Below are 18,965 nucleotides of genomic sequence, written 5' to 3'. Positions count from 1 at the left end.
CTTGCAGTGCAGGTGTCTCAGTGATGTGTTGACTTGGAATACCAGGATTGAAGTAGCTGAATGATTGTTCTATTTAAACTGGGTGGGGGGGAGGAGGAAGTGAGACTGGAGAGATAGTTCAGCAGTTAAAAACATTTGTTACATTTGCAAAGGTCTGGTTTGGTTCCCAGCACCCACATGTTGGTTCACAACAATCCCTAACTCTAGTTCCAGGGACTCTGCTGCCCTTCTAACCTCCCTGGGCACCAACCATGCATGTAGTGCAAAACATTGATGCATAAAATGAATATATCTAATTTTAAAAATACGAAAAAATGTTTTTCAATTGAAATAGAGAAAAAATTTAAATTTAAACAGAGAAATATTTTAATTTAAATAGAGAAAAATGTTAGCTAATTACCTCATTTTGGACATTTTTTTTTCCCTTCATAGGGTATTTTAGATTATTTGGAAAATATGTCCCCTCAGCAAATACGAAAAATCTTCTGTATTCTCAGCACTTTAGCATTCAGCCAACAGCCCGGAACCAGCAATCATATCCAGGTAAGAGGACATGTGCTGAGAGAGAATATTTTAAACCTCTTGGTTTGAAATTTGCCAGACTAAGCCTGTGGAGTCATAGAAACAACCTAGTCAACATAGCAAGTTCCAGGACAGCCATAGCTACAAAGCAGAGAAACCCAGTCTCAAACTCTAAATCAGGTGAAATGACTGTGAGTGCCGAGCCAGTCTGCGCCACGTAGCAGCCTTCATAGTTCCAGGTCAGTTCCTAACAGACCCTGACAGAAACCATCTAGGAAAGGCTATGGCAAACAGGTGAGCTTCCTGGACATGGCCCACTGTTTGCATACCTGCAAATGGGTGCACTCTAGAGAGGCACAGCCCCAGAGACCGCACCCCAGGATTGCTTCTCGATGCTGGTGTGCCTTTCCTACCACTGTTACATAGCCTACTGATTGCCATCAGCCCACCCTATCGGGCACATTTTCTGCAGAGCAACCTGAAGAAACTAAGCCATGTTTTTTCAGATTCTGTATGGAATACTGTAGAGACACCAGATATCTAAGCTGAAATTCACCTAGTCTTGCTTTCTTCTGGAGTTACTAGTCACTGAAGAAAGCTAGCAAAGGGTGTAAAATATGAGCAAAGCTTCTTGGGTTGGGATCATGACTCACACCTGTGGCTGTAGGGCCACCTTGTAGCACTGATTCGTACTGGGCTGTGGCTTTAGATATCCAGCACCTTGTTTAATTTAAACGTCTTCTTGGACAGGTGGTGCACACACATGTGCAGAATTCAGTGTAAAGAGAGGTGTGCAGTGAGCAGTACCCGCTCTCTAGGCGTCTGGCTGGCCTTCTCTGAGGCCATCAGTGCCCCCAGTCCGCATTTACAGATTTATTGTTACCTCTGTTGGGCTCTCCCTTTCTGGTGCTGTACCCTGTTTTCTCATTTAGCAAAGTATTTGCAAATTGTTTCATATCAATAACACAAAATTACTTTATTATTTTGTTTTTGAATTGTAGCAATATATATATATATAACTACTTTCATTATTTTTAAGTATACCAGTGGCATGGAGAATATTCAGAAAGTGCAAGTATGATCACTATTCATTTTCAGAACAGTGTTCATTCTGAACAGAAAGGTACTCAATGTGGCAGTAATTCCTTGCCACCCACTCTTCTGAGGCCTAGGTAAAGACATGTAGGATCACATAGTGCTTGCCTTTCATCTTTATTTAGTCAGTGTTGTCAGTGTTACAGGCATGTCAGATCTTTTTCTCGCTGTAGCTGAATGTCCATTTCATGTCCATCTCTCTTTCATTGTCCAAGGATGGCCGTGGATTGTTTTTACCGTCAGCTGTTTGGACAGTGCTGTTTGGGCATTCATGTGCAGGTCCTATCTGAGCCTCGGTCCCAGCTCTAGAGTGTATACCTAGAGATAGCGTTGCCGAAGTATTCGGGCTTCTCGGTTTATCAATTTGAGGAGCCGCCAACATTGTTCAGAGCAGCTGCACCGTTTCTCATTCTTACTTGGAAAGCACGACATTTCCTATTTCTGCAAAACCTGGCGCTGTAGTTTTGATAAGGGTTGCTTTCAATCCTTGAACAATGTTGTCATCTTTCAATATTAATTTCCAACCCAAGAACATAGGCTGTCTTCTTATTACTTAGTTCTTTTCAGCAGTATTTTTCAGTATCTAACTGAGGCTAGCTGCAAACTCAAGTTCTATTTGTAGAGTTATGCCCCATACCCAGTAAGCAGTGTTTTATAGATTTTAACATGGAAATCTTTTGCTTCCTTGGTTAAGTTCCTTTCTTTCTTTCTTTCTTCCTTCCTTCCTTCCTTCCTTCCTTCCTTCCTTCCTTCCTTCCTTTCTTTCTTTCTTTCTTTCTTTCTTTCTTTCCTCCTCCTCCTCTTCCTCCTCCTCTTCCTCCTCCTCTTCCTCCTCCTCCTCCTCCTCCTCCTCCTCCTTCTTCTTCTTCTTCGTCTTCTTTTTTTTGGTTTCTTTCTTTCTTTTTGGTTTTTCAAGACAAGGTTTCTCTGTGTAACCTTGGCTGTCCTCAGACTTGCTCTGTAGACCAGGCTGGCCTCAAACTTACAGAGATCTGCTTGCCTCTGCCTCCCAAGTGCTGAGATTAAAAGTGTAAACCACCACTGACCAACTTAAACTTATTTCTAAATGGTTTATTGTGGTCTGTCAAAATTGCATGTAACTTGTGGTCAGGTATGAAACCTAAGTTTGATCAGCATATCATTCATATTCTCATTTTGAAATGAGAGCATCTACTCCAAAAAATTGCCTTCTGACCTCTGTGCCTCTGCCCTGCACATAAGGTACATCCCCAAAGTCAGTATATCTAAAAATAGTTTATTGTAGCTCATTATCCTAGCTGCACAGCCATCCCACAGTAATTCATGTGTCCTGCAGCTGCCATGACAACTCTAAGAGCTGCTGTGGAATGTGTGCCTTGTTCTAGGAGTGTTGTCTAATTGGATTCCAGGAGCGCTGGATTTTAAAACAACTTTCCATATTCTGCATGAGACTTAGAGATTGGAGTTTAGCTCCAACAGTGATTTATTATTTCGCTCTGTCACTCCAGAGCAGTCTCTCTCTGTCCTCACCTCGTCATCACATTGCAGGATGACATGCACCTGGTGATCCGAAAGCAGCTCTCTAGCACTGTGTTCAAGTACAAACTCATCGGGATCATTGGAGCAGTCACCATGGCCGGCATCATGGCAGAAGACAGGTACTCATGCAGTCTTTGTTCTGTGTTGCAATATCAGCTAGTCAAGGTGCTGCCTTACACACTTTACATTTTGTAACCATTATTTTAATAACAACATTAAAACTGTAAGAGAAGTAAGCATGTCTTGCTTCTTTTCCATATTCTCTTTCTACCTTTTTTAGGATGTATTTTTGTTATTTTCAATTATGTTTTTGTAGACTGGTATATGCACATGAGTGCTGGAACCTATGGAAGCCAGAGGTGTCAGTTACAGAGGTCAGAGGGACTAGAGTTACAGGCAGATGGGAGCTGCCTGATGTGGGGCCTGGGAATTGAACTCAGGTCCTCTGCAGGAGCATACTCTTAACTGCTGGGTCCTTTCTCCAACCCAGTCTTTTTTCATCTTACTGTATGTACCACGTACAATTTTTATAGCGTTACATTATAGTTATGTATCATTGTGTTGCCCAGACGGACAGAGATGGAACTCTTTCCACAGAGGGTAATCTTGGTCCTCCTGAAATTAGTTTTTTAGATCTGCTTCTGACCTAAGTTCTCTGTAGCTGCATTAATTCTGTCTGGAGCTTCGTGTTTGTAGAAATAAATTTTCTGTGTGGACTCCTCACTTGCTCTTAGATGCCTCAGTTGTAGCATCTGAAAAAGTGTCAGTGCTGTGGTTCCATGAGAAGCCATTGTGAACTGACAGTACAGTCTGTGCTTCTTGGAAGTCATTTGTCAGGAATTCTAAGAGCTCAAGATACATTCTTAGAGTCAGTATAATAGCTAGAAGAAAGGAAGGGGGAAATCTGAAGAGGCTTTTGTGTGCAGGTGAAGGCTTTATTTGCTGACCTATACTGTCTGTCTGGAGTCTAAACACCTTGGATGAGTCATTCTGTCTCTGCCTTTGTACTTTTGCAACTGTGAGATGCTAATTGTACTCACTTCGTAAACTTATTAAGAGTACTCAGTGGCTAGGACAATGCCCAGAACACTCTACATATTGAAGACGTGTTTTCTTTAGCTGGATACATGGAAAGAGACTCACCTGATGCCAGGAGTTCAAGGCTGGCTTGGGTAGCATGGTCAGACTACTGTCTCAGAAAAACAAAAGAGATTCTCTTATCATTACTAATTTAGTGTACCCTTCAAAATATGTATCAGTTGGTCTTACTAACTTGCAAAAGCCTCCGAATTCCAGGGACTGAGGCAGAATGATCACATGCACACAGGAGTCTGACGTAAGGCCAGTAACCTAGTGTGACTCTGTCTCACAAAGAGGGAGTGATCATACTTCACTCTAATGAATAAAATAAATACTCTTCCATGCCTTCATGAAATATTGCCTCTATTTCTATCTGAAAGAAGACAAGACTGGCTGGGCAGTGGTGGTGCACGCCTTTAATCCCAGCACTTGGAAGGCAGAGGCAGGCGGATTTCTGAGTTCGAGGGCAGCCTGGTCTGTAGAGTGAGTTCCAGGACAGCCAGGGCTACACAGAGAAACCCTGTCTTGAAAAAAAAAATAAAAATAAAAAATAAATAAAAAATAAAACAAAAAAAAAGACAAGACTGTTAAACTTATTATAAAATATTACAAAATTAAACTAAAATTCCTTGTTCCTAGAAGTGTACCATCTAATTCAACCCAGAAGAGCACCAATGTGAGCAGTGAACAGCACACACAGGTAAGATGTGGTCAGTGCACGGGGCTTGTGTCTCCTCACTGTTGCTCTACCAGGAAGTGGTGTGACTTCTCTTTTCTTTCACAATGCTGGGATAGAACAGGGGCCTTGTGTATACTACCACTGTGCTACATCTGTGGCTGGAGTATTTTGTGTATCTTGTTTCAAAAACATCTTCAACTATTTATGTTTAAAGATATTATCTTGCTATGTAGCCCCAGGCCTGGAACTAACTATGTAGACCAGGCTGACCTTGAACTTTCTGGGATCCTCCTGTCTCTGCCTCCCAGGTGCCAGGATTGCAGGCATGAGACACCATGCCCATCTTGTCTTAGTAACTCCTCAGAAGTTCATTCTAGGACACAGCAGTGTTCTTCGTTTTGCTTGTCTGTCTTCTCCTCTCTTAATGTCAGTACCTAAGGGTGTCACTCCTGCTTTGGTTTTGGCTTTGGATGTGACATATTCTTGGAAAGAGACAGATTAGAGAAGAGACTCAGGAGTGCCTCACTTGACTCCTGGCAGTGAGATGGGAGAAAGAACTTACTACTGAGTGTGGAGATGAATTTAGAGTTGGCAGCCCAAAGGTCATGGCTCTTTCTCTCCACCTCTTCCAGCTGACTTCTTTGCTACAACTGGTTCATTCTTGCACCGAGCACTCTCCTTGGGCCTCTTCTCTTTATTATGATGAATTTGCCAACCTGATCCGAGAAAGAAAGTTGGCTCCAAATACCTTGGTAAGGACAATGTCTTGTTTCGGTGGTGGCATGTGGGAACCAGTTCTTGAGACAGGTCTCACTGCGTATCTCCGTCTGACTAGAACTTTTATAAAGACTAGTCTGCCCTTGAAATAGCTGTAGTCCTCCTGCCTCTCTGTCCCCAGTTTTGGGATGACTGGTGTGAGCTGCTAAAACCCCATTCCAAGTACCTTTTCTTAAAGTGACAAAGCGTCAGAGCTTCTTTGGGACACATTAAGTATTTCTCTGTTGTGTACAAACAGACCATCCTGGGAGTCCCCGAATTCTAGCTGGGAGGGCCGTTCCACCCTACCCAGTTTCTGGGCTCTCCTGAGGCTCCCCCACATAAAAATGATTATAATAGTGAAGGTGAGAAGGTTGTGGTGACAGGCACCATTTGTTCGATGGCCCCATTCTGTGCCAGGCACCGAGTGAGGCACTTGTTCTAAGTTATCTCCTTTCTTCATCGTATTGGAGGTCTGTGTTACTATCTCTGTTTTAGGAATGAGAAGCCCGTGGTTTAGAGGTTAGTGGCAGTTTATTTAGGGCTATGTAGCAAATATACCCCTCACTATACCATTCTTGTTTACACCTGGAAGGAATGGGTTGGGCAGACCATCTTTAATGATTTCCAAGATGCCTTTGTGGTGGACTTCTGTGCTGTTCCGGAAGGGTAAGTGCTGTTTGCCTTCTGGGTTAGCTCTACTAGTGAGGAAGTTGTATCAGTTCAGTAGCTGTTACAAACTTCACATTACTTTCACCCTCAAGTCTTTCCACCATAACTCACCCCCCCCAGCCCCCAGCCCCAACATCCTGTATCCCAGCCATAAAATTGCTAAAAAGATCTCCACCTGCTCTTTCTGTGTATAGCTTCTTCCTAAAATTGTTTTGCTTGAAGTTGGTTTGTTCTAGTGATTTCCCGCATGGCCTTGTTTTCCTCCCAGTGGGGACATCAGAGTTTGGGTTCTCTTCACAGCGACTTTCCATTTCCTGTGAAAGCGCTCTATGGACTGGAAGAATACAGCACTCAAGATGGCATTGTCATCAACCTTCTGCCACTGTTCTATCAGGAATTTGCAAAAGATGTCAGTCAAGTGACTTCACAAGAATCAAGCCAGAGGTTGGTTGCTTTCCGTCTGTTGGTATTCTAAATGTTCATGGGAATTTTTTTAATCCCTTAATATTAATGAATCAATGAGTGAATGAATGAACTTATTTACTTAATGTGTGTGTGTACCCAAGTGCATGTATCCACACAACATGCATTCTGGAGGCCATGAGGGATGTGTTGACTCCCTGCAACTAGAGTTATAGGTGGTTGTAAGCTACCACATGGGCTCTGGAAACTGAGCCTGGGTTCTCTTTTAGAGCAGTAAGCAATCTTAACTCTGTCTCTCCAGCCCCATTTCATACTTCTTTTAATGTGTGGGGTCCTTGCCTCAAAGCGATTCTTTCAGGAAAGGTTGGATCCAGAGCTGTTAGAAGGATGAAGTCAGATTCCTCCTTTTCTCTTGCTTGTGAGAGTCAGCACACACTACACTAGCCTATTTGTCCTTGCACTCTTTCATGAGCATCCCTGGATGCCTGCCTCTCTCACCCCCTCCTTCCCACTGGAGCCTCACACCTGCTGCACACACCCTTTGCCTTCCTCACACCTGCTGCACACACCCTTTGCCCTCCTCACACCTGCTGTACACGCTCTTTGCCTTCACCACACCTGCTGCACACACCCTTTGCCCTCCTCACACCTGCTGCACATGCCCTTTGCCTTCCTGAGCTTCAGCTCCTTGTCTGCTGGGCATCACTGAGCTACTTGCTGCTTTTCTTTAATTACAAGAGTGAGTGCCTGTGGTTTTGGGTTAATATGACTGTGGTACTAAGTGTGGTTCCTGAGGTGGATTCTTCCTTCCCAGATCAATGTCTTCTTTGTGCCTGGCTTCCCATTTCCGGCTGCTGAGACTTTGCGTGGCAAGACAACATAACGGGAACTTGGATGAGATCGATGGTCTCTTAGGTATGCACCCAGTTCTCAGCCTTTGTGCTCTTTTGGTGAAAGTAGGCAAGGGCCAGGCCCACACCTCGGATGTGTGAGATGGAATTTCTCACTTCAGGTGGGAACTGCAGCAATAATGGAGTGTCAGTCAAGTGAGCACGTGTGGAGCCGGCATCCTCTTTGTAATTGTTGCTGAATGCTGGTTGGTGCACAGATTCTTTTATTGTTTTTTTTTTTCCCCACTTGTATGTACTTACTTTTCATTACTATAAATCTGGGAGGAGTACAGCATCAGGACACACATTTTGTGATCAATGGCCTTTGCAGGAAGACTGCTTAGGAATTTGGCATGAACTGTGCATCTGTTTCCATGGACCTGAGATTTTGTTCCTGAATTACTCTGGTTTTGTTTGGTTTGCCTCCAGGAGTCACTGTGGTATTTTCTTATTTGTATACATAAGATCATAGTAGAATTCAGTTTATTTCAGACATAAACACCTTCAGTCTTAAGAAGAGCTGTGTCCTCTCTTTGGTTCCAGAGACCCCAGTTATAGCCAGCAAAAAGGGCCTTGAACCATAGCCTTTCAGACGTAGTGGCCTTTTAGAAGTCCTGTTTCCAGAAGGCTCCCATAGGTGCCAAGATGGGGTAAAGAGTGTGGCCGTATTATTTGACACTAAAATGGAAGGATTTTTTAAATAAAACAAAGCTTGGCTCTAAAATAAGGGCTTAAGGGACAAGTAGGTAGCTGGGAGCTAGGACCCATGTTCTTCTGCCTTGAGCTAAAGGTTGGTGGGACATTTGTTCTTTCTCAGATTGTCCCCTGTTCCTCCCTGACCTGGAGCCTGGAGAGAAACTGGAGTCCATGTCTGCTAAAGACCGTTCCTTTATGTGTTCACTCACATTTCTAACCTTCAACTGGTTCAGAGAGGTGAGCAGAGTTACTGGAATGTTTCACTTATGTCGGTAGTTTCTCTCAAAAAAACCTATTTTCTTGGCTCCCGCAAACTCCCTGAACATCTCCCTGAAGCACCAATGCCTGTGCTTCTCTGGCTGAAGCATCCCTCCACTGCTGACCATTGGTAGCTGCTGCTGTCCCCCGTCAGAGTACTTAGACTCTCACAGTGTGGCCGGCTCATCAGGCCCCCTGCACTCCCATGTGTCCATACAGTGGCCTCACTTCTGGGCTGGAAGTCCTGTTCTGTTGTCAGGCCTCTGCTCGCTTTTGGCCTCAGGGAGAAATGGGTAGTTTCTTTCCTTCAGAATGTGCTTGAAGACATTGGTCATGGCAGTGCCTCTTGGCTGCTTCACTGGGTTTATACAACTCCCACTTTACAGGTAAAGACGCAAAAGCCTAGAAAGGCTACAGGCAGTGCCAAAGCATCATGAGAAGTAAATAGTAGAATAAAACTGCTAACATATGCGCTCTCTGATATTCTGCCTAAGTGCATAGTGTGTAGTGGTGGGGTAAAACTCCGTTGTCTTGTGTTTGGCCAGGGAGAACACTGCTACATGACAAGCCACATTAGCTCCCCATCACTCAGTCACAGTTTCCACCAGGATTGTAGTGGGGTTTTCTTGTCATTTTATCCTTTAAAATTTATAGGACTAGAGTAGTGGCCCAGCAGCTGAGGTTGCTTTGCTGCTCTTCTGGACCAGAGTTTGGTTCCTGGTGTTGGCAGTGGAGGCTCAGCTGACAGTCACTTCAACACCATGCTCTCCTGGTCTAAGAGGTCTCCCATGTACACGTGCACATGCAAACACACACACACACACACACTCAGATTTTTCTTCTAAACATTGTCTTTCTGAATTTAGATGAATTTTTAAATAGTTTCTAAATGAGTACCCCATCTGTAACTTTTATTTTACAGAGAATGCTAGAACATAGACAGCTGTGAATTGTCAGCTATACAGTAATGCACGAAGCCTTAGCCTCTGTCCCCAGCACTACATAACTGGGTGTGGTGACTCATGCCTGTCTCTAGCTCCGACACCTTGGGAGGTTGAGGCAGATTGATCAGGAGTCATCCTCAGCCTCATACCGAGTTTAAACCAGTCTAGTCTATGAGACTTTCCCCTTTCCTTGAAGAGCAGCACAGTTTAGGATACACTATTTCACATACAGATGCCGCTGCTTCACCGTAAGCTTCTTTCTTTGAGACAGTCTCACTGGTTGGCCTCTATCTCCTTATGTAGACCAGATTGGCCTCAAATTCATGGTAATGCTCCTGTCTCAGCATCCCAGCTACTGGAATTTTATAGACATAAACCACCATACCAGGCTCATATGCTTTATATTTAAAAAAATATTTAGTGTAGTAAAAGAACCTTTCATCTATGGGGAAGTAAAGCAAATGAGGTTAATGTCCACATATGAAGAGAATTTGTGCTTTGCAGGTTGTGAATGCCTTCTGCCAACAAACATCTCCCGAGATGAAGGGCAAGGTTCTTAGTCGGCTAAAGGACCTTGTGGAACTTCAGGAAATCCTAGAGAAGTACTTGGCAGGTAAGAAGGGCTATGCTGCAAGCCTGTGTCCTGCTGAGGAGACGAGCGGTCTCATTTGTTTATTTATTTATTTATTTACTTATTTATTTACATTTGAGATAGGCTGTCTCTATAGCCTTGCTGGTCTCTAACTCACAGAGATCTGCCTGCTTTTGCCTCCATGGCCAGGTAACCTTTTCTTCTCAAATATAGTCATGAACTAGCAGTAAAGATGAAGGCCTTTTCATTCTTTCTGACGATTAACGTAACTGGTTTTTTAAAGTGCTAGTTTATGGGGCTGGAGAGATGGTTCAGCTGCTCTTGTAGGAGTCTCATTTGAAGTACCCATGTAGCAGCTCACAGCTGTCTACGACTCTCCGTTTCCACACTGTTCAACACCATTTTCTGGCCTCTCAGCGAACCAAGCATGCATGAGGTGCACAGATATACATGCAGGCAAAATAGTCATGCACATTATAAAAATTTTAATGCTAGCTTAGGGCTGAGTGTGCTGTTACACTTCTCATCTCTGCACTCTGGAGGCAGAGGCAGGTGATCTCTGTGCATTCACTACCAGCCAGGGCTACAGAGTGAGAACCTGTTCTAGAGAGACTGAGACAGACACAAAAACAAAACCCAAAAATGCCAGTTTAATTCTGTAGGAAAAACAAGAAGCCTTCCTCAGGACCCTCATCTTAAATAATGGAATATAAAACAGAAAGATATGTGGCCAAATGCTAATATCTTTGTTTTGTTTTTTTGTTGTTGGTTTTTTGTTTTGTTTTGTTTTGTTGAGACAGAGTTTCTCTGTGTATCTTTGGCAGTCCTAGAACTTACTCTGTAGACCAGGCTGGCCTCGAACTCAGAAATCTGCCTGCCTCTGCCTCCCAAGTGCTGGGATTAAAGGCGTGCGCCACCACTGCCCGGCTATATCTTTGGATTTTTAAGTGATGTTTTTAGTTTCTTTTTGCGGTTGGTTATTTCATGTCGTTATTGAAAATGGCTTGGTATTAATTAATCATAGTCAGTCACTATAATATGATATTTCTCTAAGCTCTGGATTTTGCTGTGCCCAAACCACATCAGCTGAATGACTGGAGCGCGCATGTCACAGGCATCCGCTGCTGCAGGCGGTGACTTGCAAACCTGTTTCTGGGTGTTTGGGTATTTGGATCGCTGTGGTTGGTGTTCAGTCCTACTCTGTTTTCAGTCATCCCAGACTATGTCCCGCCTTTTGCAAGCATTGACTTGGACACTTTAGATATGATGCCTTGGAGCAGTTCTGCTGTTGCAGCAAAAATCAGAAACAAGGGAAAGACAGGTGAGTATATTCCTTTCTTGTCCCCATCTGTGCCACACTGAATTAACCTCACGGGTTACACGTATTGTGGCATTCGTATTTGAAAAGATCGGAGCGCCAGTGGCACGGTTGGTTAGTGAGTGGTGCTTCCATGGTGACAGCAAGGTCTACCATCAAGCCTTTCTTTAGAAAGTGCGTAATGTTGTGTAGCTTGAATCATAAAACCTCCTCCTCCCTTCTTGAAGGGCCCTATTTGGCAACATGTGCTTGTTAATTACTTGAGTCATTTTTCTTTTTGCCACACAGGGGGAAAGAAACAAAAAGCCGATAGCAGCAAAGCATCCTGGACGGACACACTTCTTACAGAAGATGCTTCAGAATGTGACGGGGTGCCGTCAGGGAGAAACCAAGTAGACAAGGTATTGGAGTGTGTGGCAAAGATTTATGGCTGCTCAGTGAGAATGAGGCTGGCCTTATACTCTGCATGTTTTGAAGAGAAGAAATGGGAAAAGAGGCAAATGAAGTCTCCTGGGCCTCAGAATGACCCTCAGATAGCAGAGTTCTTACTGTTCTCTAAATTCTTGGTTGTTGTTTCCCACTAAAAACCAGTACAGTCCCTTAGGCAGAGGTAAGCTCGGTTGACAAATGGCTCAGATTAGATTGGCCTGCAGCTGTGCTGTGAGAAATTATCTTAATTAATGATTGATGGGTCCACTATGAGTGGCACCGTCGCTGGTCAAGTGGCCTGGCCCTTTAAGAAAGCTAGTTGAGCATGAGTAGGAAACAAGGTAGAGAGCAAGCCAGGCAGCCGTGCTCCTCTGGGGCTTCTGCTTCACTTCCTGTCCCGAGTTTCTCAGAGATGGAGTATAACCTGGGGAACCACAGACAAGGGGGCCCTTTTCTCCCCAAGGTAATTTGATCAGAGTGTTTTAGTATAGCCACAGAAATCGAAGAACAGTCCTTATTGCTGCTGTACAGGTGACTGCTTTTTCTCTTTATCTTCTGCATACTTTACCCCTGTGTTTTGATCCCCTATGATACTTTGGATTCTGTTTTATAATGGTTATCTCATTGTATCTTAGAATACACCATTCCCTGCCTTAGGTTTTTCAGGCAGGGTCTCACTGGGTAGCAGAGGCTGACCTCAAACTCATGATCCTTTTGCCTTGGTGTCTTTTGTGTTGGGACTGCAGTCATGAGCTTCCACGCCCAGGGTGATATTCTTTTATATACACTACTTTTGACTTTTCTCCTTTTTACCCTAGACCATAAACTTAGTGACGTAGACGTTGTGCATACCAACAGTCTCAGCGTTTGGGAGGCTATGGCAGGGAGATGATCATACATTCAAGGCTGGCTAAGCTACACACAAGACTTGTCTCAAAAAAGTAAAACCAAAATATAGTTAGCAAAATGGTCCCTCCAGCAAAGGCACCAGCTGTCACTCCCGATGACTGAATTCAATCCTCAGAACTGCCATGGTAGAGAGAGAACCAGTTCCCACAACTTGTTCGACCTCCACACACGTGCTGGGGCGTGCACACAAACAGAGAGAATAAATAAAATGTAACCAAAAATGTAAAGCCACAAAAGGCACAATGAATGACTGACTACACCGTGAATGGTTTTGAAATGCTTACCATGGTTTGTGGTAGTTGGTGAGTAGTGGTGCCTTGTGGCAGTCACAGAGGAAGGGTCGTGTTTGGGAAGTTTCCTGACGCGTGGATGTCAGTTTGTCTTACAGCTACCATGCGTTCTTTTAACTTGTTGTGTCCTCCTAAAACTCCAAGGTTGATGTTAATGTTCATATCTACATCAATTCATTAGGCAGTTTATAAGCAGAGAGGGTAAGTGAAAGACCTGCTCACAGAGATACTATGAGCACTTGAGCTAAGGTTTGAAACCAGTTCATCCTAGCCTTTAAGCTCACAGCTTTCTGTACTACCCCACATGCTTTTATTTACCTAGTAGTTCATCCTTAAGTAGAAACAACCGAAGGTGTTGTTTGTGTATATTGCTGTATTGGTATATATTGCTGTACTACATCAAGTGCTGTGACTTGGGGGTGGTTAAAGAATTTAATGAAAGGAATGTGATGATGTAAGGAAATTATATCATTTTAGAATGATATAGAAAATAGAATTCTTTTTTTTTTTTTTTTTTTTTTTGGTTTGGTTTTTTGAGACAGGGTTTCTCTGTGTAGCCCTGGCTGTCCTGGAACTCACTCTGTAGACCAGGCTGGCCTCCCTTGAACTCAGAAATCCACCTGCCTCTGCCTCCCAAGTGCTGGGATTAAAGGCATGTGCCACCATCGCCCGGCAAAAATAGAATTTTTTACCAAACATGAATGTATATCCGATAATGCCTCTCCACTCATAAGTGCGCAAACGCATACACACACACACACACACACACTTTTAAAATAATATCAGATTAAAATGTTTTTCTTTTAATTAGGCTAATATCTGAGACTTTAGTTCTTTTGAGTTGTTCTTTTGTCTGCTCCTCCTTTTCTTTCAGGAGTCCACAGGGAAGGAAGGAAAGACGTTTGTATCACTGCAGAATTACCGTGCTTTTTTCCGAGAGCTGGACATTGAGGTCTTCTCTATTCTACATTCTGGACTTGTGACCAAGTTCATCTTAGACACTGAAATGCACACTGAAGTAAGTGACAGTCTGGGCCACATGTTATGGCACATTTTAAGGCCAGCACTCGGGAGGCAGAGGTAGGCAGATACAAGACCAGCCTGGTCGGCATAGTGAGTTCCAGGGCAGTCAGGGCTAACATAGAGACACTTTGCCTCAAAAAAACAACAAAGAATACACTTGAAAGCTGGGACTATCGTTCAGTGGGAGAGCACTGTGAGCCATCTGTGAGCGGGACGACAGATGGGATGAAGGGGAGACAGCGAAGGGAAGACTGGTTTCTGACTTCAGAGGCCTCAGTGTGAATTCTGAGTGAGCAGTTATCCTTGTCACCCTGGTTTTTCACAAGTTCAGTGTGTCAGGTTATAAATCACAGTACTGGTGACATGACCCTTCCCTGCAGGTTACCAGTTAGAAGCACTGAGTGTACTTTGAGAGTGGAGGACTCTTGGGCGTAGAGAAGTCAGTGTTGCTTCTCTGTACCGGGGGTGCAGGAGCATGTACAGTTTGCTGCTTTCCTTCAGTTGGTCAGGTGTACACGAGGTAGAAATGCCTGCCCTACACTGTATTACTATCTGACCTTCAGTAAGAGTGTGCATCCTAATAACATTGAGAATATGGAATATTTTCACAGAGAATGTAACTTTTTTTTTTTCGAGACAGGGTTTCTCGGTGTAGCCCTGGCTGTCCTGGAACTCACTCTGTAGACCAGGCTGGCCTCGAGAATGTAACTTTTGATAAGGGTTTTCACTAGAGAATGGAATTTCCCCAGACTAAAGTATTTAAAATGGCATGGATTTTTACCTATAGTTGGGAAAATGTAGGCACCTTTTGAATAGAATCAGTAAGGGGGGAGGGGGGAGGGAGGAGGGAGCTTTTATCTTTTTTTTTTTTTTGAAGTTTTTCTTCATCAATCTGCTCATAGAAGATCCTCCATAAAAGTGCATTGAGTGAACAGTGCAGGTGGGACTTTTCCCCGTCCTGTCTCTTGCCGTGCACCTATTGAATGATTCACCACAGTGAACAGGAATGAAGAGGTGGACTAAAATATGCCCCTGAAAAAGCTGGGGAGATGACTGGGTAGGAAAGTGCTTAACGTGCGTGCACCTTTTACCTGGGTCCTGGGGTCTACCCCCAGGCCTCCTGCCTTTGTGGCAAACGCTTTGTCCATTGGGCCTGCTTTCTAGCCCAATTTTTCTCTTTTTAAATTAAAAGTCAAATTCAGTTCTTCACCCAGTGGGAGAGATGAGCATCAGATACATGGAAAATATTGTAAGTAGGACATGATTGAAGTTATTCTTCACATTCCACGTTACAGGCTACAGAGGTTGTAGAGCTGGGGCCCGCTGAGCTGCTTTTCTTGCTGGAAGACCTTTCCCAGAAGCTAGAGAATATGCTGAGTCCTTCTTTTGCCAAGAGAATCTGCTTCTTCAAGGTTAGTAGCAGCATGAGCATAGGCCTAGGCTTCCAAGGAAACTTGGAAACAAGCAGGTTTTAGCTGTGAGTAACCTGCTGCTGTGTTTAATTCACTAGGTAACATAGTGATGTTCCTGCATTGTCACTTTGCCCTGAACAGGCTGGGCTGCAGTGTAGTCTAACATACTTAAAGCCCAGGCTGGATCCCTCACACCAAGTGTGCGTGTGTGTGTGTGTGTGTCTGTGTCTGTGTATATTTCTCAAACAAAATTGAAGAGACTCCTTATACAATAAATTTATTTCTAAATGTCCTAAACATAGAAGCATAGAAAGTACAAAAGCACCTAGCATATGGGAAAGTACTTAGATGCTGCAGATGGTAGTGTGTGTGTGTGTGTGTGTGTGTGTGTGTGTGTGTGTGTGTGTGTTATTCTGTAGCATGTGCCCAAACTCATTACTTATGATGGTCCGTACTTTTGACTTTTTGAGATAGTCTCCTAGAGCCCAGGCTAGACTTGAACTCACTATGTAGCCTTGAAGTACTGATCCTCCTGCCACCCTCCCTTCTGAGATTAAAGGCATATATCACCAGCCCTGTTCAGAAGAGGGTGTCAGATCCCCTGGAACTAGAGTTACAGACAGTTGTGAGCCACCCAGCAGGTGCTAAGAATCAAACCAGGTCCTCTCCAAGAGCAGCAAGTACTCTTAACTGCTGAGCCATCTCTTCAGACCCTCAACTTTGAACTCTTAACTAATGACTAATTTAAATAATTTATCCAGTTTTTCTCTCCTAACTGTGAGATTTATTGTAGAGTAAAGGAAGCCGGAATGCTGGGTTCTCACATCTTCATCAGAGACCTGTCCAGGACATTGTGCATTGTGTTGTTCAACTGCTAACCCCGATGTGTAGCCATCTGGAGAACATTCACAACTTCTTCCAGGTGAGAAGACTGACTGACTTGTAAGACAAGAGACCATGTACCCACAGGCAGGCAAGCTGTGGTGTGGGCAGAGTATGGGAGGAGGCCAGAGGAAGAGAGAATTACACGTTCAGCCTGAGAGGTCAGGCGAGCAGGCAGACTCAGCAGTACAAATGTATGAACAACCTCATAGCTTGAGCATGGCCTTCAGAGTGGCTGGACAAGCAGGCTTTGGAAATTTTAGGAAGAGAGAGATAAAAAAGCAAAGAAACATTAACTTACAGGCAGGCTCAGGTTTACGGGTCTGTCGGTAACTGCCGAGAGTTCCTTCTTAACCAAGGCAAGCTGAGGAGGACTGGGAGAATTGCTGAGGAGCTAGACTAAACCTCTTTTTGTGTTAGTGCTTAGGTGCTGGGAATCTCAGTGTGGATGACAAGGCGAGAGTGACCGCTCAGGAGCAGCACACCATGGCCTCCTGCTACCAGAAGCTGCTGCAGGTCTTGCATGCACTCTTCGCATGGTGAGTGTGGGGAGGCAGCGCCACAGGAGGGTGTGCAATGAGTGTGTGCGAGCCTTCACTTCTGGCTATCCCTGAGAGAAGGAGGAAGGAAGTGGATGCAGCTCTTCCTGGATGCTTTCTTCCTTTCTATTTGCTCTTATAAAACCACTGAGTCTTACGGAGCCACTGTTACTAACCACTTTGATAAATTAGAGGCTCACTGATTAGCTAACATAACAAACCTGGACCTCTTGCTCCTTCTGTTTCTTGTAGCAAGCATTCTGTAATGAGTGGGAAGCCAGCACTGTGGTGGTATGTGTCTCTGACTAGGAAGTCTGACGCACAAGGAAACTGAGCTCGTGGGGATGTGAGACCAGACTGAATAAGGCAGAGACACATCCCCATCTAAAAAATTAAATAATTTTTATTATTTAATAAAAAGTTAGGTGATTAATTAATTAAATTTTAAATAACTTATAGGTAAGTCTCAAATTATGTGGTAAAAAGTGAGCAGAGAGTGAACTGGAGTATTGGAGTTACCATGGAAACTGTGGCATTGATGCAGCTTTTCAACAGGAGCTCACAGCCACGGCCTTGAACATGTTTTGCAAGCGAGGCTTCTTATCATCCTTTAGTACTAGCAGTGCAGACCTTCCGGCAGACCTGGTTTTCCATGCTTCTGGGGATGACACCTAGGACTTCATGGAGGATAGGCAAGCGCTCTACCAGCTGGGCTGCTTGCTACCAGCCCACACCCTTGACAGGCCTTTAAAGAACCAATGGTCTTTTTTATTTTATTTTTTACATTTTAAAAATTATGTGTATCTGTGTCTGTGCCCTCAGTGTCCAGAAGTGGGCACTGGATCTCCTGGAGCTGGAGTTGCAGGTGGTTGTGACCAGGTTCCAAACTCAGGTTGTCTGCAAGAGCAGTGCATGCTCTGCACTGCTGAGCCTTCTCTTCAATCTGGTTTTTAAAATAAGGGTAGAAATATATTATAACACAGTGTGTTTTTACATCTTAGTGTGTGTGTGTGTGTGTGTGTGTGTGTGTGTATACACTAACATGTTCTCCTTCCTCCAAGTGGATCCAGGGGTCAGAGTCAAGTTGTGTCAGGCTCAGCAGCCAGGGCCTTTACCTGCCAAGTATCCCATTGAGCACCGGGAGTTGAGTTTTAGCGAGGCAGAGTTGGAGGCGTAGCATGGGTAAAAGGAGAAATTAAGGCATGCCTGAGTATTTCTGTTCCTCAGCCATGCCTCATCCCATCTGTCCGCTTTGAGCAGGTTTTCTGGAGAATTTTACCCAATCTTAAATTTATGCTTAATCTTCTCTTTTGAGCCCTGGGCAAGATTGTATCCAGCTGCCTACTCAACGCCCCCGTGGATGTGTCATTGACACCTCAGACTCATCACATCCAGTTCTGAGCACAATCTCACTGTTCCTCCAGCTTTGCCTCGCTTGGAAATGCCATCATCACTCTGTGTGCCAAAACCAGGAGTTATTCCTTTGACTCCATCTTTCTACTCTTTTCCACATGTAACCCTAAATTCTAGCGATTGTGTCATCAAATAGACATCTCCATCTGCTTCCAGCCTTCCATCATATCTGGCCTAGTTTCACAATTGTCCCCTCCGTCCATCTTGGTACATCCAGTCTTCCCAGCCAGTTGTGATCGCTGACAGCTGCTAGGCTTTCCCGACTCTAACCCTTTGGCCTGCCTCCTGTTGTCTGTGCATGCTCTTGCACCCAGTCTCACAGTATGCCTGCAGGTAGACTGAGTTATTCAGCACCCTACTTCATTTTAACCCAAAACCCTGCAGATACACACATCCTTCTATAGGACCCTGGTACTTGATCTGTACCCTCTGACTAAATCTCGTCAGCTTCTCTAACCTTACTAGGTAACCCTCTCTCCTGGCTCTCCGCTCCCTTCTAACGCTCTGCCATTCTCCTCTGGCCTAGCTTCACACATTTTGTTAAAATCGTGTGTTAAATTTTCTTCCTTGTTAGACTTAGAATACTCTCCACAAGGGCAGATGCTAGTCATTTTTATATTCTCAG

The 18,965-nt window shown here is 44.1% G+C and overlaps 1 protein-coding gene across 1 annotated transcript in view; it reads left to right on the top strand.

Moving 5' to 3' along the window:
* Positions 1 to 18,965, top strand: part of Fancd2 (FA complementation group D2) — a 60,052-nt gene that overhangs the window by 22,406 nt on the left and 18,681 nt on the right. The window contains exons 17-31 of the mRNA XM_028788648.1: positions 433 to 543; positions 3,145 to 3,254; positions 4,855 to 4,915; positions 5,527 to 5,646; positions 6,246 to 6,319; positions 6,623 to 6,766; positions 7,560 to 7,660; positions 8,453 to 8,568; positions 10,038 to 10,146; positions 11,336 to 11,446; positions 11,732 to 11,844; positions 13,946 to 14,089; positions 15,390 to 15,506; positions 16,300 to 16,428; positions 16,809 to 16,927. Coding sequence (XP_028644481.1) covers positions 433 to 543; positions 3,145 to 3,254; positions 4,855 to 4,915; positions 5,527 to 5,646; positions 6,246 to 6,319; positions 6,623 to 6,766; positions 7,560 to 7,660; positions 8,453 to 8,568; positions 10,038 to 10,146; positions 11,336 to 11,446; positions 11,732 to 11,844; positions 13,946 to 14,089; positions 15,390 to 15,506; positions 16,300 to 16,428; positions 16,809 to 16,927 — 1,679 coding nt within the window. The remainder of the gene's footprint in view (positions 1 to 432; positions 544 to 3,144; positions 3,255 to 4,854; positions 4,916 to 5,526; positions 5,647 to 6,245; positions 6,320 to 6,622; positions 6,767 to 7,559; positions 7,661 to 8,452; positions 8,569 to 10,037; positions 10,147 to 11,335; positions 11,447 to 11,731; positions 11,845 to 13,945; positions 14,090 to 15,389; positions 15,507 to 16,299; positions 16,429 to 16,808; positions 16,928 to 18,965) is intronic.

This window comes from Grammomys surdaster, unplaced genomic scaffold (genome assembly GCF_004785775.1).
Source record: "Grammomys surdaster isolate TR1022 unplaced genomic scaffold, NIH_TR_1.0 125756, whole genome shotgun sequence".
In the NCBI taxonomy this organism is placed as follows: domain Eukaryota; kingdom Metazoa; phylum Chordata; class Mammalia; order Rodentia; family Muridae; genus Grammomys; species Grammomys surdaster.
This window is presented reverse-complemented; position numbering and strand designations above follow the sequence as displayed.